This window comes from Balaenoptera borealis, assembly GCF_965194805.1.
Source record: "Balaenoptera borealis genome assembly, chromosome: 6".
Lineage (NCBI taxonomy): Eukaryota > Metazoa > Chordata > Mammalia > Artiodactyla > Balaenopteridae > Balaenoptera > Balaenoptera borealis.
Window position 1 is genome coordinate 129,579,088 of NC_138863.1, and position 20,357 is coordinate 129,599,444.

At 46.9% G+C, this 20,357-nt stretch overlaps 1 protein-coding gene across 1 annotated transcript in view; it reads right to left on the reverse strand.

Moving 5' to 3' along the window:
* Positions 1-20,357, reverse strand: part of CYFIP1 (cytoplasmic FMR1 interacting protein 1) — a 95,785-nt gene that overhangs the window by 19,117 nt on the left and 56,311 nt on the right. The window contains 11 exon segments of the mRNA XM_082395473.1: positions 5,852-6,051; positions 9,971-10,090; positions 11,010-11,118; positions 11,227-11,303; positions 13,092-13,188; positions 14,635-14,791; positions 15,729-15,997; positions 15,999-16,074; positions 16,077-16,260; positions 17,068-17,215; positions 18,579-18,745. Of these exon segments, the coding sequence (XP_082251599.1) occupies positions 5,852-6,051; positions 9,971-10,090; positions 11,010-11,118; positions 11,227-11,303; positions 13,092-13,188; positions 14,635-14,791; positions 15,729-15,997; positions 15,999-16,074; positions 16,077-16,260; positions 17,068-17,215; positions 18,579-18,745 (1,604 nt within the window).

Here is a 20,357-nt window from a genome sequence, read left to right on the forward strand (position 1 = left end):
CACTTGCAGAGCCAAGAGACTGTGGCTTCGTAACAGATTAGGAGCCACTAAAACTCACATGCTTGGATCTTAAAGCAGAAATGTCAAAATCGACTCACACTTTCAAATCAGAAGCGTTCATTTAAACATATAAAACTTTTACAAAGAAGCATGATTAAAAAAATTCATGGATTTGCTAATTATTAAATTCAAAAAACTTGATTAACACATATTGCACTTTAATAAATAAAAAAGGATGTAATTGTCAAAACACCACTAGTGCATGAAACAAACGTTTGCATCTGAGGAGAGGACAGCGGCCTGCGGAGCTGATCACATTTACATGGAAACATCACGTTGCTGAGTGGCTGGGTTCTGTCGTTATCCTTTAAAGAGGGTTGAGTTTTTGTGGGCAGACGCTTAAACTGCTTGCAAGTCAGCAGGATCTTTTCACGATCTGTTATGGTATAAAGTAGTCACTACCCTAGCGCTGGTAGTAAGATAGGCCCTGCTGGCAATTCTATCAAACGCCTGGGTATTCAGTGAGCTTTCCCCATTCTCACAGGCTGCTTCAAATGACTCCTAGTGCTGGCGAGCTCTGGGCACAATTCTGTCTACCCCTCCCCGGCAGCTGTTCTTCCACAGCCTTGTGGACTTCCACCCAGCGCACACAGTTTAATATTCAAGCAAAGGCTAAAGGGCTCCTAAGTTGGTTTCAGGAGCTCTTCCTCTGTGTAGCTCTCTTCTCTCCCACACTCTGCTTTGCAAATCCCAGCCGTCTCAGCTTCCTCATCTCCTCTACCAAACAAGACCTCCAAAATGCTCCCAGGCAGGAAGCCAGGGGAAGTCACACAGCTCACACCCTTCGTTTCCTTTACCCCGGGAAACATCCAGCGAAAACTGTTGTTTCATAAACGTCCACTTGTTTAAGGCAAAGAGTAAATCCAAACTCTGTTACTCTATTATCTCAAATAACTTTTGAACACCACCTTTTGACTGTATACATTTCTCAATCTAAATATAAAAAAATGGAAAAAATACTGAATTCCAGTTAATAGGTTTGTGTTTCACAGTGGGAAGGATAAGTAATTCTGAAACTACTTTTTCTTCATGTTCTAGAATTGAGCAAATGAGTAAATATCTTAAGAATGATGAAACAAGAATTCTCAGTGTAGAAGGAAGTTACGAAAACAGAAATGAAGCCTGCATTGCTGGATTGGAATTGAAGACAGCAGTGTGAATTCATGGTTTCAATACATAAAGAGCTGGATAGAAGTAGACACACATATAAACATTATGGGTTTGTGTCCCCGCAGAAGATAACTTGAAGTCTCAATTAGTAGTACCTCAGAATGTGCTCTTATTCAGAAACAGGGCTGTTGCAGACGTAATTAGCTAAGATGAAGTCTTACTGGAGCAGAGTTGGCCCTTAATCCAATATAACATGACTCCAGTCCTCACAGGAATAGGAGAGAGACACATGAGGAAAATGCCACATGCCAACAGAGACAGAAACTGGAGCCATGCGGCTGCGGGCTGAGGACTGCTCACCACACCAGCGGTGGAAAGAGTCAAGAGAAGACCCTACCCAGGGCCTCAGAGGGAGCACAGCCCTGCTGACTCCTTGATTCTGGGCTTGTTGCCTCCGGAACTGTGAGAGAATAAACCTGTTGCTTTAAGCGCCCCCCGCCAGTTGGTGGTAACTTATTATGGCAGCCACAGGAATCTGACACAGCACACATGTAAGTCCTTCCTAGCTCTGACCACTGAAAAGGGCTAGAAACAAGGACACACCAGTAGCCGTGAGCATACCTAACACCCAGACTTTGCTTAATTTTAAAATATTCTCCATTAAAAGGAATCCTCATAGAATAACAGATTACAAGGATAAAGTAGGAGAATTCCAAGATGAACCTGGGACTTCTTGTGGTGCAGAAAGTTAAGACAGGGCTTGAGAATCATGGGGACAGACAAGAAGATATAAAAACGGGGCGGAAGGGGCTCCTACTAGCCAAAGCAGAGCTGATTTGAGCCACATCACCAAGTCATGACAGTAACAGATTTTAACCCTGCATTAGAATCCCCTTACTAATAAGAAACAAACAGATAAAAAATGCTAATATGTATAGCAGAATGTCAATTAATAACTGTAGATGGAATGAAAAGGTTAGAAAATCACCATTGTTCAAACACCACAGTGATAACTGATTTGGGTAAGAATCATCAACAGATGCTAAAATTAGTGGGTCAACTTTTAACAAGGAACCGTTTATAAAGTCTCAGATTATCTCCCTATATATCACTTATAAATTTCAAACAGAAAAATGGAAACACGCCAGTGGAGAAACTTGGCAGCCAGCACCCTAACCAAGGGACGGATGGCCAGTGATGGGACAACCTTGTGGTACATTGCACTGAGGACACACCCTCCTCGGTGGTCTTCCTGCCAAAGAGGCCCGACTCTGATCCCAACTGCTGGCTTACTTGGAGGGCTATCGCGCTGTCACAATTAGTAGCTGTAGAGGTTAAATTTAAGTCACAGGCCACCCCATGCGACCTCCTAGAGTCACCAGGCATAAATCATTCATCGGAAATAAGCAGCAAAATAAGTAGATACGCCAAGCAACAAACGGAGTTCTGGTTTCCCCGCAAGCAGCTCTCAGAAAACCCTCAGGCATGGAATTAAGATACTGGGTGGCATAATTTTGTCTGTCTTCTCAGGTTTCCACATGCAACGTGGACATACGAAACGCTACTTTAAAATGTCTTTTCCAGATAAGGAAGCTCTAAGGCTTCCACTGAAAGACCTATTAAAAATACAGCAGTAATGGCTTTCGCCAATGCTAGCAAGAGGTGGAGGCCTCCGGCACGGCTGCTCCGGTGAAGACTGCACCTCGTGCAGCCAGGGCTCCCTCTGAATTGCACCGCAGGTTTCTGGGCCCAAGGAGGCTGAGGTCACTTCACGCTGGCCCCTGCCAGCACACGTGCCCAAGGTCACAGCTCCAACGCGTGGGAAACTGGGTTCCCGTGCAATCAATCGCACAGCCCGTCGGAGGCAAAGCCACCTACCAGCGCCGTGCGGGCGGGCTGGGGGCACACACTATCAGGCGAGGCCAGCCATATGCTTGCTGCTCTTCAGGTGGACCTCGTGCTGGACGGGCTACGGGGACCCAGGGCAGAGGTGCCTCTCGTCAGTTTATACACCTGATGCCATAGTGTCCGTCAGGCCGTGCAAGTGACACGGCCTGGAGGTGTTCCGCCCCTGCTAAGGTTGCTGGGTCACACGGCACCAACTTCCTGACCTGAGTCCGGGCAACCTCGTCTCTGACAACAAGACTCCTGCTGCCAGTAGGACAGGTAGCCTAGGATGGCGGGCTGTTCCCCAGCGTCGGCCCCGATCAGGGCAAGGGCACCCACATGGGCCCAGCTCGGCAGGCAGGGCCTCGAAATAGACCTCTTTCCCTAACTGCACACTCATGACTCACCACGCCTGGAGCATCTTTCAGAAAACATAGTGATTTAACAGAAAGGTTTACAGCACGTGCTGAGTTTTCATCACCATGTAGATTTCAGCCCCCTCCCACCCGCCCTGCAGTCCTTCCACACGGCTCCTGTTGTTTTTGAGCCCTTGACCCACCGGGCTGTCACCAAGATGACCAGAACAGGCAGATGCTGTACACACGCAGTGCAGCTGGCACAAAGGGGGCCCAGGGAGCATCTTCAACTGTTCCTTTTGCAAGATCTCTGGGAATCCCTTAAAGGGCGACAAAATGCTAGATAATCAAAAATGCAACCTAAAATAACACAAGAAAATCACAAGTCCTTGTGTTGCCTGATTCTACCACCTCCACAGCCCTGCCCGACGCCCCCCCACGGAACGTATTTTCTCAACTTGCCAATAATGGGGTTCGGCTCCATTTCACCTTTAGAGACGCCAGTTCTAAGCACTAGTCAAAATGATTTAAGGGACATAACAGAAATTAATTCCAAAAGTTCCAAACAGACCGACCAAAGCACAGAAAATCTTGCAAACATTGGCCATGACTTAGACTTTCAGAAACACGACAAGCACGTATGTACACACAGAATGCCCCCATCATGACATATGATGTGAAAAAAGAATGTGTATTTAACAGTATGCCTAACAACATCCATTTCTGCAAAACGAAAAATACACATGTATATTCGAGCGTACGGCAAAAACTCTAGAAGATAGACGTGTCATAAGGGAAATCTCTAGGGATTTAATTATTTTCCCCATATACCTATTCCATATTATATATATATACACACACACACACACACACACAATTTCTAGCTTTTCTACAACTATGATGCATCACTTATGCAATAAAAATATTTTTTCAGTTAATTCCAACTCTAAAACAACTTGAAAAATACCTGTTTCAAGAACCTGGGCACTTAGAAGGGAGTTTACAGGCGTGAGTCGTCTCTAAAGTTTGGTTCCAGTGGATTGTGCCCAGCCAGGCCCAGGGCCCCCTGACCCAAGAAGGCCAACCAGGGCTCCTTCACCTGTGGTTCTTGTGGCCATGGCCATGTGCCCTCTGCTGCTGCATGGGGCTGGGCGATGGCCCTAATGGCACACCTCCATGTACCAGCAACAGGCCTGTATTTCCCACAAGGAAACCAACCCTGGGGTCCCAAACAGACAATGGCAATAGCAGGTACGATCAGGCCACAGGAGGGCCTCCCTTCTGCCCTCGGGGGTCGAAGCTCAGCACCCCTGGATCAACACACAAAAATCTAGGCCTAAAAGACAGTAGTGATCAAGCCAACACATGGTAGGATGTTCAGATGCAGTAGTGAAGCAAAGTAAAAGCAAAAGACACTTACTTTTTAAAGGTGGTCATAGGACTTCCCTGGTGGCACAGTGGTTAAGAATCCGCCTGCCAATGCAGGGGACACAGGTTTGATCCCTGGTCCAGGAAGATCCCACATGCCGCGGAGCAACTAAGGCCGTGAGCCACAACTACTGAGCCTGCGCTCTAGAGCCCACGAGCCACAACTACTGAAGCCTACGTGCCTAGAGCCTGTGCTCTGCAACAAGAGAAGCCACTGCAACTAGAGAAAGCCCATGCACAGCAACAGAGACCCAACACAGCCAAAAATAAATAAATAAATTTATAAAAAATAAATAAAAATAAAAAAATAAAAAGTGGTCATAACGCTCACACACACACGGTCTCTCACACACACCCTCACTCATACTCACCCCCATTTCTCACACTCACAAGCACACACACACGTTTCCTCTCTGGCATGTGCTGACACAGCAGGAGCGAATCTCAGCGCAGAGAGGACAGGCCTCAGGCAGGCAGTTGCCAGAGTGTGGAGGTGACACAGAGCCATCCCAGGACCCTGGCTGGACCACGAGACTGGACCACGTGACCCTGCAGCCAGCAGCCATGCCACCCTTCCAGCGGGCCACTTTGTGTTGTTCAACATAGTAAAATGGTAGGTGCGTGGAGGGCGGCTAACTGGCAGACCCTCACATGGCCCGACGTCCCAGAATGGAAGCACGAAAAGCAGGGTCACCCAGCACATTCCAACGTCAGCAGACGTTACAAGTATGGAGGTGGTACAGACCCAGCAGCTGCCGTCCACATGTACCACAGATTTGGCCCTGAGCCCCAAGGGAGTGCCCTGGATAGGAACCCTGGCCCCGCACTGGGTCTGCACATGAAAGCCATGACCACACACCCAAGGGCTGGCCCAGGGCTGCACTTGCAAATGGAGGAGACCAGGAGGGCCTGAGTATCCTGGACATGGGAAAAGATGGGCCCTGAGACCATCCTGTTTCGATGCCCACCAGAAGGGGCATCCAGAGCCATCTGTGAGGTAGCGTGCTCACCGGTTGGTGGAGCCATTGTAGCAGTAGTTGGGCAGGAAGTCGTAGTTGAGCTCCCAGAAGACGTGGAGGGTGATTCTCCCGTAGGGCGCTGACACGTTGTGGTTGGCCTCCCGGAACATGGCGTCAAAGCTGTCCAGAGTCAGGTACCTGCTCAGCAGCTTGTGGGTCATGCGGTTGATCTCCAAGAGGCCATCCAGCTCCTGTGGGACCACAAAGACAGGGGCATGAGGACAGAGTTGGGCCTGGCGTGGCGGCCTCCATCCCCTACGTGGGTAGCGCCATGGTGGTGGGCCGGGAGCGGGCAGAGCAGGACGTGGACAGCGAGGGGCTGCACTGAGGGGAGGCCAGTGCACTAGGCCAAGAACGCACATGGTGGCGGTCCGGCAGGTGACACAAGCTTACTTCTCACACCTAAATGCATGTCCTCTCCACTGCTCTTAAAATGTCCCTCCTTTCCATGGTCGCCCCCGTATGGCCACTGTCCATTCTCCACTGCAGTTACCTCCCCACTGTCCACTGCTAGCCTCCAAACCCCTCACAGGGCAGAGAACACTGGGATGTGTCCACCCCCACCCGACGGCACACAGTGTGTCCTCAGGTGTTAGCCTTAATCAGCTTCCCTAACGCACCTGAAGTTACTCAAAAGCATTGCTATGAGCTGGAAGCATGTTCAGAGGTGGCCTTCCAGGCTCTCACACTGACTGTTCATAAACCTGCCCAGGTCTGCACTATCCCCTGCGGCAGCCACTGGCCACATAGGGCAACAAGAACGTGGCTGGTCCAAACTGAGATGTGCCATACGTGTGAGATGCACAGATTTCAGAAACTGAATATGAAAACAAAGAATGTAAGATAACCACGTCAATAGAGTTCTTATGATTATATGTTGAATTGTTAATTTTTGGATATATTGGGTTAAATAAAATAGATTACTAAAATTAATTCCTCCAATTTCTTTCTCCTAACGTGACTATAAGTAAATTTAAAATGGTCTCTGGGCAGAAGCAAGAAGAACTACAATCCTGCAGCCTGTTGAACGAAAACCACATTCACAGAAAGACAAAATGAAAAGGCAGAGGACTATGTACCAGATGAAGGAACAAGATAAAACCCCAGAAAAACAACTAAATGAAATGGAGATAGCCAACCTTCCAGAAAAAGAATTCAGAATAATGAGAGTAAAGATGATCCAGGACCTCAGAAAAAGAATGGAGGCAAAGATCGAGAAGGTACAAGAAATGTTTAACAAAGACCTAAGAAGAATTAAAGAACAAACAAACAGAGATGAACAATACAATAACTGAAATGAAAAATACACTAGAAGGAATCAATAGCAGAATAACTGAGGCAGAAGAACGGATAAGTGACCTGGAAGACAGATTGGTGGAATTCACTGCCATGGAACAGAATAAAGAAAAAAGAATGAAAAGAAATGAAGACAGACTAAGAGACCTCTGGGACAACATTAAATGCACCAACATTCACATTACAGGGGTCCCAGAAGGAGAAGAGAGAGAGAAAGAACCTGAGAAAATATTTGAAGAGATTATAGTCGAAAAATTCCCTAACATGGGAAAGGAAATAGCCACCCAAGTCCAGGAAGCACAGAGAGTCCCAGGCAGGATAAACCCAAGGAAAAACATGCCGAGACACATAGTAATCAAATTGACAAAAATTAAAGACAAAGACAAATTATTAAAAGCGACAAGGGAAAAAACGACAAATAGCATACAAGGGAACTACCATAAGGTTAACAGCTGATTTCTCAGCAGAAACTCTACAAGCCAGAAGGGAGTGGCATGATATATTTAAAGTGATAAAAGAGAAGAACCTACAACCAAGATTACTCTACCCAGCAAGGATCTCATTCAGATTTGAAAGAGAAATCAAAAGCTTTACAGACAAGCAAAAGTTAACAGAATTCAGTACCACGAAACCAGCTCTACAGCAAATGCTAAAGGAACTTCTCTAAGTGGGAAACACAAGAGAAGAAAAGGACCTACAAAAACAAACCCAAAACAATTAAGAAAATGGTAATACGAACATACATACTGAAAATTACCTTAAATGTGAATGGATTAAATGCTCCAACCAAAAGACACAGGCTCGCTGAATGGATTCAAAAACAAGACCCATATATATGCTGTCTACAAGAGACCCACTTCAGACCTAGGGACACATACAGACTGAAAGTGAGGTGACGGAAAAAGATATTCCATGCAAATGGAAATCAAAAGAAAGCTGGAGTAGCAATACTCAAATCAGATAAAATAGACTTTAAAATAAAGAATGTTACAAGAGACAAGGAAGGACACTACATAATGATCAAGGGATCAATCCTAGAAGAAGATATAACAATTATAAATATATATGCACCCAACAGAGGAGCACCTCAATACATAAGGCAAATGCTAACACCATAAAAGAGGAAATTGACAGTAACACAATAATAGTGGGGTACTTTAACACCTCACTTACACCAATGGACAGATCATCCAGACAACACCTCACTTACACCAATGGACAGATCATCCAGACAGAAAGTTAATAAGGAAACACAAGCTTTAAATGACACAATAGACCAGATAGATTTAATTGATATTTATAGGACATTCCATCCAAAAACAGCAGATTATATATCCAAGTGCACATGGAACATTCTCCAGGATAGATCACATCTTGGGTCACAAATCAAGCCTCAGTAAATTTAAGAAAATTGAAATCATATCAAGCATCTTTTCTGACCACAACACTATGAGATTAGAAATCAATTACAAGGAAAACAATGTAAAAAACACAAACACACAGAGGCTAAACAATACATTACTAAATAACCAAGAGATCACTGAAGAAGTCAAAGAGGAAATCAAAGAATACCTAGAGACAAATGACAACAAAAACATGACAATCCAAAACCTATGGGATGCAGCAAAAGCAATTCTAAGAGGGAAGTTTGTAGCAATACAACCCTACCTCAAGAAACAAGAAAAATCTCAAATAAACAATCTAACCTCACACCTAAAGGAACTAGAGAAAGAACAAACAAAACCCAAAGTTAGTAGAAGGAAAGAAATCATAAAGATCAGAGCAGACATAAATGAAATAGAAACAAAGAAAACAATAGCAAAGATCAATAAAACTAAAAGCTGGGGAACAAAAAAAAGGTCTCTGGCTTGCATTCTATTTATACTGGTCAAAACCTCAACCGAATCACGTTAAGACCAAGGGCAATGAAACACCATGGCCTAGGCCAAGCCAGGCTGAAGGAAGAGCCACTGTGGGCTCTGTGGCCAGAGACAGCCTGGATTCTGAGGAAGGAGGGGGAACAAGCCCACCCCTGTGGAGATGCTCTGCCTCGAGGTGGGCCCAGCAGACACCAGCCCCCCACCTGCTTCTCTAGGAACAAACAGTCTTCCTGGAGTTCTCACGAGCTCATTATCATTTGCCTGCAGCCATTATTCTTGGAAGATAGATTTGGCACAAAATCCTTAAGTTGCATTTCCTTCCCTGCTGGCAAATGTCTGAGGACAATTGGATTTTCTTTCCCTGATCACTCTGCTCAGATACCCAGAGGGTTTTTCCTTTTCCTTGAAAGTCCAATACTACAATGTTAACGACAGTGTTCCTTGGTGTTGGCCACTTTAGGTCCGTCTTCCCATGTACGCGATATTTGCTTCTAATATGTATTTATACTGTTTTTTATTCCATCAAAGTTTTCTTGAAGTAGCATTTTTAATGCCTGTTCCATCTCATTGCTTTGGTTTTTGCCTTCAGGGGCCTCTATGATATGTATGTTGAATCTTCACTGTCCATCTCCATGATTTTCTCTCAAATCCTTTCTGTCTTCATTTCTTTTTAATTTTTAAAACGTTCCTCCTTTCATTCTTTTGCCATATCTTTTGCCATAGTGAGGTGTAACTATTTGTTCTTTGAAGTCAATTTAGAATTGTGAATACGAAGAGCAGATGCCCAGGCAGGCCCAGCTCAGTGAGTGCACACCTTTTTGAGTTCTATGCAAAAAATGAACCTACCATCAGGTCAATTTATCAATAATGACAAAAGTAGAAGTAGCTCCAATCCCCCAAATCTGCTGAGCCTGAGAAAAGGGAGAGCACTTACAACTATTGATGTCAGGTCTTCACTCTCAAATCGCCCAATTGCCAGTTCCAAGGATTTGTACATGGCGGTGGAGACGCGCTGAGTAATCAGACGATTGAGGTCTATGGACCTGCCCAGGAGCTGGGCACAGAGAGTGGAAAGCATGAACAGCAAAAAACAAATAAGCAACAGAATATATATCTATCCCAGGAAACTGATTCCAAAAGATAAGACAGACAAATAATGTACAAAATTTAGATGACAGTATGATCAAATACCTTACTTTCCTAGAGCTGAAATTCTGCAAGTCAAAGCTGTAAAAGGACTTTTATAGTGTACTTACACTTACATCACAGACAGAAACCCCAAGCCTCCCCTGAGATCCTGGAGAGTCTGGGTCTGGCACTTAGCGTACCCCTTGTAATGGGGTCAGGGCCACCTCCCAGCACAGAGCGGCCTGCGTGTGCCTTACCCTCACCGTGTCACAAGGATGAGTAAGAGAAAACTACTCCATCTCCACTGCAGAGTCCTAACAACATGTGCGTACCTCAGTATCATTTCAATAACATAAAAATACAGGCAAAACCCTGGTGAAAATGTCCCAAAATGTGAATGGTGGTTATTTGTAGATGGAATTACATGAGATTTCCCTACAGTTTTCTGTATTTTCCTTTTGGTGATGTATATATGTTATTTTTAAAGAAACAAAAAAAACTAGCACTGTATTATTACTCTTTGTGCTGGCCAAGAAAAAGCTCCTCCCCACCACTCTGAGCTGACTAGAGTCCACAGCTTCTTTCTTTGAAGCTCTGGCTTTTGGGCTCCTGGAAAGGAGCTGTGCTTGGGCCAGGCCTCCTGGGAGCTGCACAGGGCACCCTTCCCTTGTGTGTCAGGTTACCCAAGAGAATCTGCTTATCTTTAAAACCTCAGCTCTTTACATGGATGGTCCCACAGCCACATACATACTGACATCCATTAAAACCTGAGGAGCTCTAAGAAAACCCCACTATTTCTGCTGCCGGCTCCATGCCTCACTGTGCCCAGGAAAGGCCTGGCTCACCTGCACGTGCCTCTGCTTGAGCAGCGTCTCATAGCGATTAGATGGCGGGAGATGGATTGTTGCACCCTGATTCTTGCATTCTGATCGTAACCGTTTATCAAGAAGCAAACTAGCGTGGAAGGAAGAGAGGACAATTTCTCACGTGCTGTGAATTTTAATGGAAATGTCAAATCAAGTTGCCCAAGATTTTGTACCCAAATTACAAACATATACTCACCTTCCCGCCATAACCTTATAATATGCAAATATCTGGTCGGCCAGCTTATAAACAAATTGGTCAAAGCAGAGATTCACCTAAAGGAAAGGAAAGGAAAGCGTGCATTAAATTTTGCTTCCCTAGGGAATTCCCCAGTGGTCCAGTGGTAAGGACTCTGCACTTTCATTGCCAAGGGCCCGGGTTCAATCCCTGATCGGGGAACTAAGATCCCCCAAGCTGTGTGGTACGGCACTCCCCCCCCCCCAAAAAAAGCTTCCCTAAACCAAGATCAAATAACAGAACTTAAAAAAAAAAATTTTTTTTTTGATCCAGCAATTCCACTTCTAGGTATTTAAATGGAAACACTAACTCAAAATGATATCTGTACCCCAGGGTTCACTGCAGCACAACAGCCAAGACATGGAAACAACCTAAGTGTCCACTGATGGATAAATAGATAAAGAAGGTATGTACACACACACACACACACAAATGGAGTATTACTCAGCCATAAAAGAGAAGGAAACCCTGCCATTTTTGACAACATAGATGGACCTTGAGGGTGCTATGCTAAGTGAAATAAGACAAATATTGCATGATCTCACTTATATGTGGAATCTAAAAAAAATTAAAAAAACAAACCCATAAATACAAAGAACAGATTGGTGGTTGCAGAGGTGGAGCATGGGAGAAATGGGTGAAGGTGGTCAAAAGGTACGAACTTCCAGTTATAAAATAAATAAGTTCTGGGGATTGAATTAAAAAACAAAACAAAACCCCAAAACCCCAACCCTTTGTTAAGGCAACTAAAAAAGGCTCTTATGAGAAAACAGAAACATCTTTACTGTCCAACAATAGCAGATTAAATCCATTTCAGTGGGACCAGGAGTGACCACCACACCATCACTGAAAATTATGTCAGAACCTTGCTTACTGATGGAGAAAAATGCTCCAATTCTCTTAAATACAAATGGAATATAAGAAAGTCTCTGTTCTTCACGTGCTCCCAGGGGCTATCGTGCACTGCATCTGGGGGCAGCTCCTGACTCCAGGCTCTATGTCCTAAGAGCCGCTGCCCGCGGCCTCCTCTGGGCTCCCAACGTCGGTCAGAGTTGCAGGGTGGACACAGTCTGTGACTTCACCCTCAAAACTGTATCCTCACTTGCAAATGGGGCTAGCACATACCCTCCGGAACTGTGATGAGGACACCCTGTGCTCAGAGTGGAGCTGCCCCAGGACCCACGGGTCTCTGTCCCCAGCCCACCCTGCCTCACCAGGGAGCCCACGACATCTCCCCAAAGAAGCACTTCCTGTGGTTTTTGTGAGGATGTGGGGAAGGAGATCCAGATGTATAATGTAATCTGCTGAGGTTAAATTCTCTTACATCTTGAGCTAGAAAATAAGATTTATCTCCTTAGCTGCATGTACACAGACTTAATAATTCTACTTGTAGGAATTTGTCCTCAAGAATAATCCAATACAACTAAAAAGATACGTGCAAGGAAGTTCATCAAAGCATTATTTATAATTAAAAATAAAAAGCTAAAACTAAAGAAATTAAATAGAGGTTGGTTCAGTGCATCTCTTCTGTACAATGCCCCTGCTCTAGACTGTGTTCATGAAAGAAACAGGCAAGACATGCAGTGTTCACGACATGCAGTCACGTGAAAAGGATGTCCCCCAACAGCTGATGTTTTAAGACCCCAATCACCCTGTGTGGATGCACAGAAAAAAGTGCAGATAGAAGGGTTCACCCCAAAATGTTTATTTCAAAGTTCATTCCATTGTTTGAACCTCCTTGTATTAAAAAGAAAGGTTGTTCCCTCTAACACTCAAGAGGAAAAAGGAAATTTTTAAAAGTCTATTAAAAGTGCCTGGGCCCTCACCTCTGCCTCGATTTCGTCATAGAGAAACTGCTTGTTGAACCTGGTGAGGGCATAGTGGGCGCTATCGTTGTACAGGTCCAGCGAGTAGAGGACGTACCTGCAGAATGGGAGAGAGGTCAGGCCAGCTGCCCACACGGGGTTTCTCGGCTCTCACACCCTGCCCTCCACGGGAAATGTAACCCTCACTGTCTCCCTCTCTCATGAGGAAAAACAATCTCTTACTTCAAATGCCAAACTCGGTTTCTGTGAGGGCCCTAACAGAGGCCCCAGCAAGCGGGCCAGACCCTCGGCAGGACATGCCTGGCTCAGCTACGCCCAGGGCGCCTGGCGGGTCCACGAGGGCCTCCTGCAACTTCATCTTCTCAATTATCGCGTTTCAAAGATTTTTACCCCACTCTGCAGTATTTTTAATAAACACAAGAATGAGTCATTTTCTTATTTTTAAGAACAAACTGTCCGACTTAAAAAGAAAAACATACAAAGGTCCCGGGCCCCAGAGCTGACCATGAGCACGCCTGGTGTGGCCAAAGCCCCTCTCTCCCCGGACAAACAGTGGTAGCCGACGGTCTCCAGAAGTAAGGTCCCTCTGAGGGCTTGAGGCGCGTAAGCAGCGGGCCCAATGTGGCCCCAGAGGCGCACACACGCTCATCAAGGCCTCTAACGCTCCGGAACAGACACCACGGCTGCTGCAGAGTGAGGGAAGGCCGCCCTCCTGACGTGCACAGGCAAGGACGGTGGGGGGAGGACCCGCTAGGCAGGGCCCCAATCTGCTCTCTACATGACACCCTGTTTGCTATTACTTTCCCTCCATGGACTTCATATTTTCAAAATCTCTGACCCCCTGCCCTGACCCTGAGCTGCAAACTCTAAACAAAGATGTTCAATGAACATTTCCTCTCCCAAATCCATCTGAGTTGGAGGCCATGCCACACCACCTCTCTCCCCTTGCCAAGTTCCTGGGCCTCACAGCACCTGGACACAGTGGACTTAATTAGCTCTACTGCCTCAGCTCTGGATTTCAGTCTGAAGCCAAGACACCTATTCCTTGTACTGATATCTGAAGTCTCACCCCAAGAATTACGACTTCAGGGACTTCCCTGGTGGTGCAGTGGTTAAGAATCTGCCTGCCAATGCAGGGGACACGGGTTCGATCCCTGGTCCGGGAAGATCCCACATGCCGCAGAGCAACTAAGCCCGTGTGCCGCAACTACTGAGCCTGTGCTCTAGAGCCCACGAGCCACAACTTCTGAGCCCATGAGCCACAACTACTGAAGCCCACACACCTAGAGCCTGTGCTCCGCAACAAGAGAAGCCACCGCACTGCAACGAAGAGTAGACCCCGCTCATCACAACTAGAGAAAAGCCCGCGCACAGTGACGGAGACCCAACGTAGCCAAAAATAAATAAATTAAAAAAAAAAGAATTACGACCTCAAATGAAGTGCTGAGAACAGTCACCCCTCCCCCACCGCCCAGCTCCCAAATGCCACCAAGGGCCTCAATCACACAGACAGGAGGCTGGGACAGGCCTCCAGGACACTCACTCCATCATCGACGCTTCCTTGGTCTCCAGGATGTGGTCTGTCAGGATCCAGGGCATGGACATCTCAATGGGGAACTGGATCCTCCTACCCATAGTCAGCTCCAGGAAGAACTCTCGGAACCACAACTGCGAAAGGTCGCAGCACTGCTGGAGCGTCTCTTAAGGAATTCAAATAACACCACATTAATATTCCACAAGCAGAAAAGACTGCACAGGACAATGCGAGGGGGCACGTGCCAGGCTCTCAGCCCCGAGCTGCGGGGAGTGCACATGAGCAGGGAGGGGTCACGCGTGCCTTGCACACAGTGTGGCCACAGGCAAAGCCACCTGGACGTGCTGATTCTCACTCACAAACAGAGCAGAGTCAGCGTGCAGCCGCATGGGCCCAGCACGGACACCGCCGCCACCAACGGGAGCTGGTCAACACTGCGCGCCTTCTGGTGGGATTTATTTTATATGGGATACAGACACAGCATTACACGCACACTTGGTGCAGGTCTATCTAATGCAAAATAGACAGATTGAAAAAAAAAACGTTTCCATCCTTTTACGAAGAGAAAAACAAAAGCCTTGCTATTACTCTAAGCCTGCAGCACTTGCAGCCTCCCACCCTGAATAACGGCTGCAGCACAGAAATAAACGTGGGCGGCTCCACGATGACAAAGGGCACCCACACATGCCCCAGTCACCCTAGGACGGGCTGCACACATCAGGTCACCTGCCACCTTCCACACATCGCAGTCGTGGGTGGTTTCTGATATTTATCACCACCTGCGTCTCGAGCCAGGTGACAGTCACATTGGCCTGTGCTGCTGACCCAGTTCAGGTTACAAAGACTTTGCGTCCAGGTTACTGGGCCAGCCCAGGGCCCACAGGCCTCACCCTTCTAAGGGCCATGCCACATGGAGGGAACCCCCAGCCGGCCGTGCATTTAGAGCAACAGGTGAGGGAGTGTCACGAGGGTTGCAGCTTGTGTCACTGCCTGGGTGCGTGAAGGGACCACAGCAGGGGTGACCAGGCAGGCGGAAGCATTCTAGACGGTGTTAGTGGTGTTAGAACATGCTGGGCCGGACACTGGTCAGCAGTAGCTCTTACCACTGAAATTTATCAAGTGGGTGTAGAAGAATGACTCGCGATGAAATTTTTCTATGTCCAATATGGTGGGCCCCTCGAGGCTACTTCTCAAGGTTTTCTTGGAACCACTTTTGTCTGCAATGAGGGACTCTAGCATGGTTCTCACCATGTAAAGCTGCATTATCCAAGGAAACATTTGCAGGGGAGAAAATATACATGGCACGTTAGTTACGACAAACGCAGATAAACCACGAGAGGGACTGCCCCGTGGACACTGTGCCGGGTCCTCACAGGGGCGGCGCCCATCCACGAGGCCAAGTCGCTGCTGCTTGGGGCAAAGAACTTGGAGCAGAACCGTTCACCTCGGGCCGTAAATACCAACAAGAAAAACAAACAGTGTCTTACCACCGAAGGTTAACAGAGGCGGATAGGTGTAGGACTGCCTCAGAAACGCGTTAACCACATGCAAGAGCCTTTCCGTGCCCACAGACTTGAGCTGCCTGAGCAGCTCAGCGGAGCTCAAGGACTCCGCCATGGTGCGCACCAGGTAGAGCTAGACACGGACAGACGGGAGAGCGGAGACAGCGTTAGTCACACGCAGCACAGGGCAGGGACAGACACGCGGACGAGTGAGGAGGGCGCCTGCGTGCTGGCAGACAGGGGACGGACAGACCCCGGACGGCACCCTCCCGGGGCAGCAATGACTTCCTCCCAGGTACCCCAGAGGTTTCATACAGAGCCAGCAACATGCTCTGCTGGTAATTCTCTGAAAGACGGACAGAAGCGATTCTAAAAGTCCCCAACACAGAGATGATGAGTAAGAAGTACAAAGTCCCAAAACAGGAGGGGAAAAGCCAAAGGGCATAGTAAATCACGTATGAGGTCAGAGAAAAGCTGCCTGGGGGCAGGAGGGAGCTGAGTGTGCCAGAAGAGGGTGCCGCAGCGGTAGCTGAAGACCACAGACACGCCGAAGCTATGTTTTTAAATTTCCAAAAATTTTATCTTTAGGAATGATCATTTTTAGAGCCAACATAAAAATTATAACCATACATTTAAACACACATCAGGCAACACAGCATAAATACAGAGACATAGACTTTCACCCACATTTTTGGGATAGGAGTTGATGCAGTCAAATAAAGATCTGCATCCAAATAACCAAACCCAAGAATCATAGGGTGTCTGCACCCCAGATTCACTTGGGCGAGGAATAAAGGAGCAAAAAAGACACAGGCAGTACTTTACCTGCCTGATCAGACAGCGGTGAGGTCATTTCACTCCCAGCCCCCCTACCACCCCCCAGCTCAGGGTCAGCCCACTCAGGGGAACAGGCAGAGACAGGGGATCGGGGAACAAGAACCTGGGTGCTAGAGGGTCCCACGGCGCGCCGTGGCACTTTAATGTCAAAGCCGCTCTTGGGGTCCTTCTCGCCGCGCAGGGCCGGGTCGTTGAAGGGCTCGTGCCCTGTCTCCCAGTCACACACGGTCTTCCTGATGGCCTGCAGGACACTAAACAGCCCGTCAAGCTGTCAGGGCAGATGCAGTGCTGACACGCTCGGCACTTTTACAGTCACAGCAACGCCTCGCCTCTCATACAGCCAACTCTTACACACACGAATCCCTCCGGGGGCAGGGGGGAGACGTGGTAATGGACCAGTTCAACGTGAAACTTCAAAAATATATCGTTTTCTTGGGGACACTACCACCCTCAGAAGATCTAATGTAGTTGCATTTTGCATCAATTAGCCCAGACGTGATGTTTTATTTCCTAAACCCTGAGACATACTCAGGGCAGCAAGAGGACAGACCCCAAACATCACCCAGAGCTGAAACTCAACCTCCCTGCGAGGCATCCCATTTTCTAACTTGAATATGAAGTCACCAGCACAAGACTGGGGACTTTGCCCATGTCCCCAACTCCCTTGGACATCAGGATGCCCCCACTCCCAACAGGGCTCCACCATTCGGAGTCCTCCACAGCGCCACCCTCAGGGCAGACGCCACACCCACACGCCCATCCTGATCACCTCGTGGGGAAAGTTCTAGCTAAATCCAGAGTTACTCTAAGACTACGCTGCACATTTCCCACGTGGTGAGGCTCCATCACAGTAAGCGTGAGCAAAACCGAGGCACTACTGAAAATATGAAAACCTTTACTAAGCCCTCCAGGAGAGAGAACAAGAACTGGGAAACCTCACAGCGTAAGATCTTACTAATGCTAAAGTCATACCATACCAGCTGACAATTACATCAACCATAAAGCAACAAAATGAAATCAGCACATGGGTGAGCCCCTGTGAGCTTCATTTTAGGTAAATGTCTCTGAAAGAAAACTTTATCTAAAAGGCTAAACATTCATAGAAAACTAGCTCAAGATTGCTACAGGAACTCTGCAATATGTATGTACTGGGTTGGCCAAAAAGTTCATTTGGGTTTTTCTGTAACACCTTACAGGAAAACCTGAAAAACTTTTTGGCCAACACAATAGTTCTTGACTCATTTGTAAGACAGGCGAAAAGGAACAGAAGCAAAAATACTGAAGAAATGGGAGATGAGATTCTGGGTTGTGTGTTCCTACAGGCCTGGTGAACAGAATTGCCAGACAGATTTTGAGACACTCCCAGGCCCCAGATAAGCACACCCTTGTCCCTGGGTCTCCAGACTGCTTAGACCCTCTGTAGTTGATTTATTGTGGGTTGCTCAGGTTAATAATTGGACCCACTGCATTACATTTAGAGGAAGTTCACCAAAAGGGTGCCTGGAGGTTGAATATGAATGCACTTTATGAAAAGGTAACTCTACAGCTGTTCAAACCTAAGCTGATCCTTCAGTTTTGGATGACTGTGCAGGCAGTGTGTACAGCAGGGCTGACCTCTGGATGACGTTCTTCTTCTTCTTGATGGCCTGCCTGAGCGGCTCCCTGAGGGTGACCTGGGAGAAGTCCTGCAGCGCGGCGTAGACAGTGTGGCGGATGGCATGGTTGAACACGCTCTCCATCCTGCCCATCAGCACCTGCAAGCCTTTGATCATGGCGATCACCTGCAGGGGGACGGACACATGATCTTCAGTGTGCTGGAGGGTCACAGCTGAGCTCCGTGGGCCTGACACATGCCAGGAGACTGCCTCCCCCAAGCACAGGGCCTCTCCCTGGCCTCCTGTGTTTCTGCTCTGCACCTGCAGCTGTCCCTGTTCCTAGGTCTGACCCCATCAGACCATGAGTGCCTCGAGGGCAGGGACAGATCTGCTTGGCCTGGAGCCAACATGGGCATTTGGTAACTGACTCAAAATACTTCTGAATGCATTAGGGTGCATCTCTCTGTGAAAGACTTCAACAAAACAGAAAAAGATTAAGGAAAGCAAATTTGTTATTATCTGGACAGGAAAAAAGAAGTTACAAGCTTGTAACCCAAATCCCATCTGTTAAACCAGCGGTCCCCAACCTTTTTGGCACCAGGGACTGGTGTCGTGGAAAACAATTTTTCTGAGGATGTGGTGGGGGGGAAGGTTTTGGGATGATTCAAGTGCATTACATTTATTGTGCACTTTACTTCTATTATTATTACATTGTACTATATAATGAAATAATTATATAACTCACCATAATGCAGAATCAGTGGAAGCCCTGAGCTTGTTTTCCTGCAACTAGATGGTCCCATATGGGGGTGATGGGAGACAGTGACACCCGAAGTGTGTTGCTTATGTCCAGTCTACTCCGAAAGATGCAGCTTAATTGTCACTTGCCGCTCACTGATAGGCTTTTGATATGAGTCTGCAAGCAACTGATTTATGATGGTCTCTGTGCAGTCAAACCTCTCTGTTAATGATGATCTGCATTTGCAGCTGCTCCCCAGCGCTAGCATCACTGCCTCAGCTCCACCTCAGATCATCAGGCATTAGATTCTCATAAGGAGCACGCATCCTAGATCCCTCGCACGCGCAGTTCACAGGAGGGTTCGCGCTCCTGTGAGAATCTAATGCCCCCACTGATCTGACAGGAGGTGGAGCTCAGGTGGTAATGTGAGCGATGGGGAGCAGCTGTAAATACAGACGAAGCTTTGCTCACCCGCCGCTCCCCTCCTGCTGTGTGGCCCGGGGGTTGGGGACCCCTGCGTTAAGCAATAATGGCACAGTGAATTAATATGCATAAAAAGGTCAGAAAAAAATGCACTGAACTGCTAAAAGTTCATTTTTGTGACGGCATCAGAGACATGATACTGTCCTCATTTCACATGTGTGTTTTCTCTGTTTGCTTTGAGGATTTATATGATGAATCTGGGTTGCTTTTCTAATGAGAAAAAAAAGGGAAATTTTCTATTTGAAAAAGCAAATTCTCCAACTGAAGTTGAATTGAATTCAAATTCACAGCAATCTGAATGAAAATGAAATTACTATATATTCAAACTTATGGGATGTAGGAAAAGGTGTACTGAAAGGTAAATTTGGAACTTTGGGTGCATATATTAGAAAACAAAAAAGCCTAAAGATAATAATAACCTAATACTGATCACTAATTTATAAAAAGATAAAACAGAATAACCCCCCCAAAAGTAGAGGGAAATGAATATCTAAAAGCAAAAATTAATGAAACAGAAAACAAGCATAGGGCTTCCCTGGTGGTGCAGTGGTTGAGAATCTGCCTGCCAATGCAGGG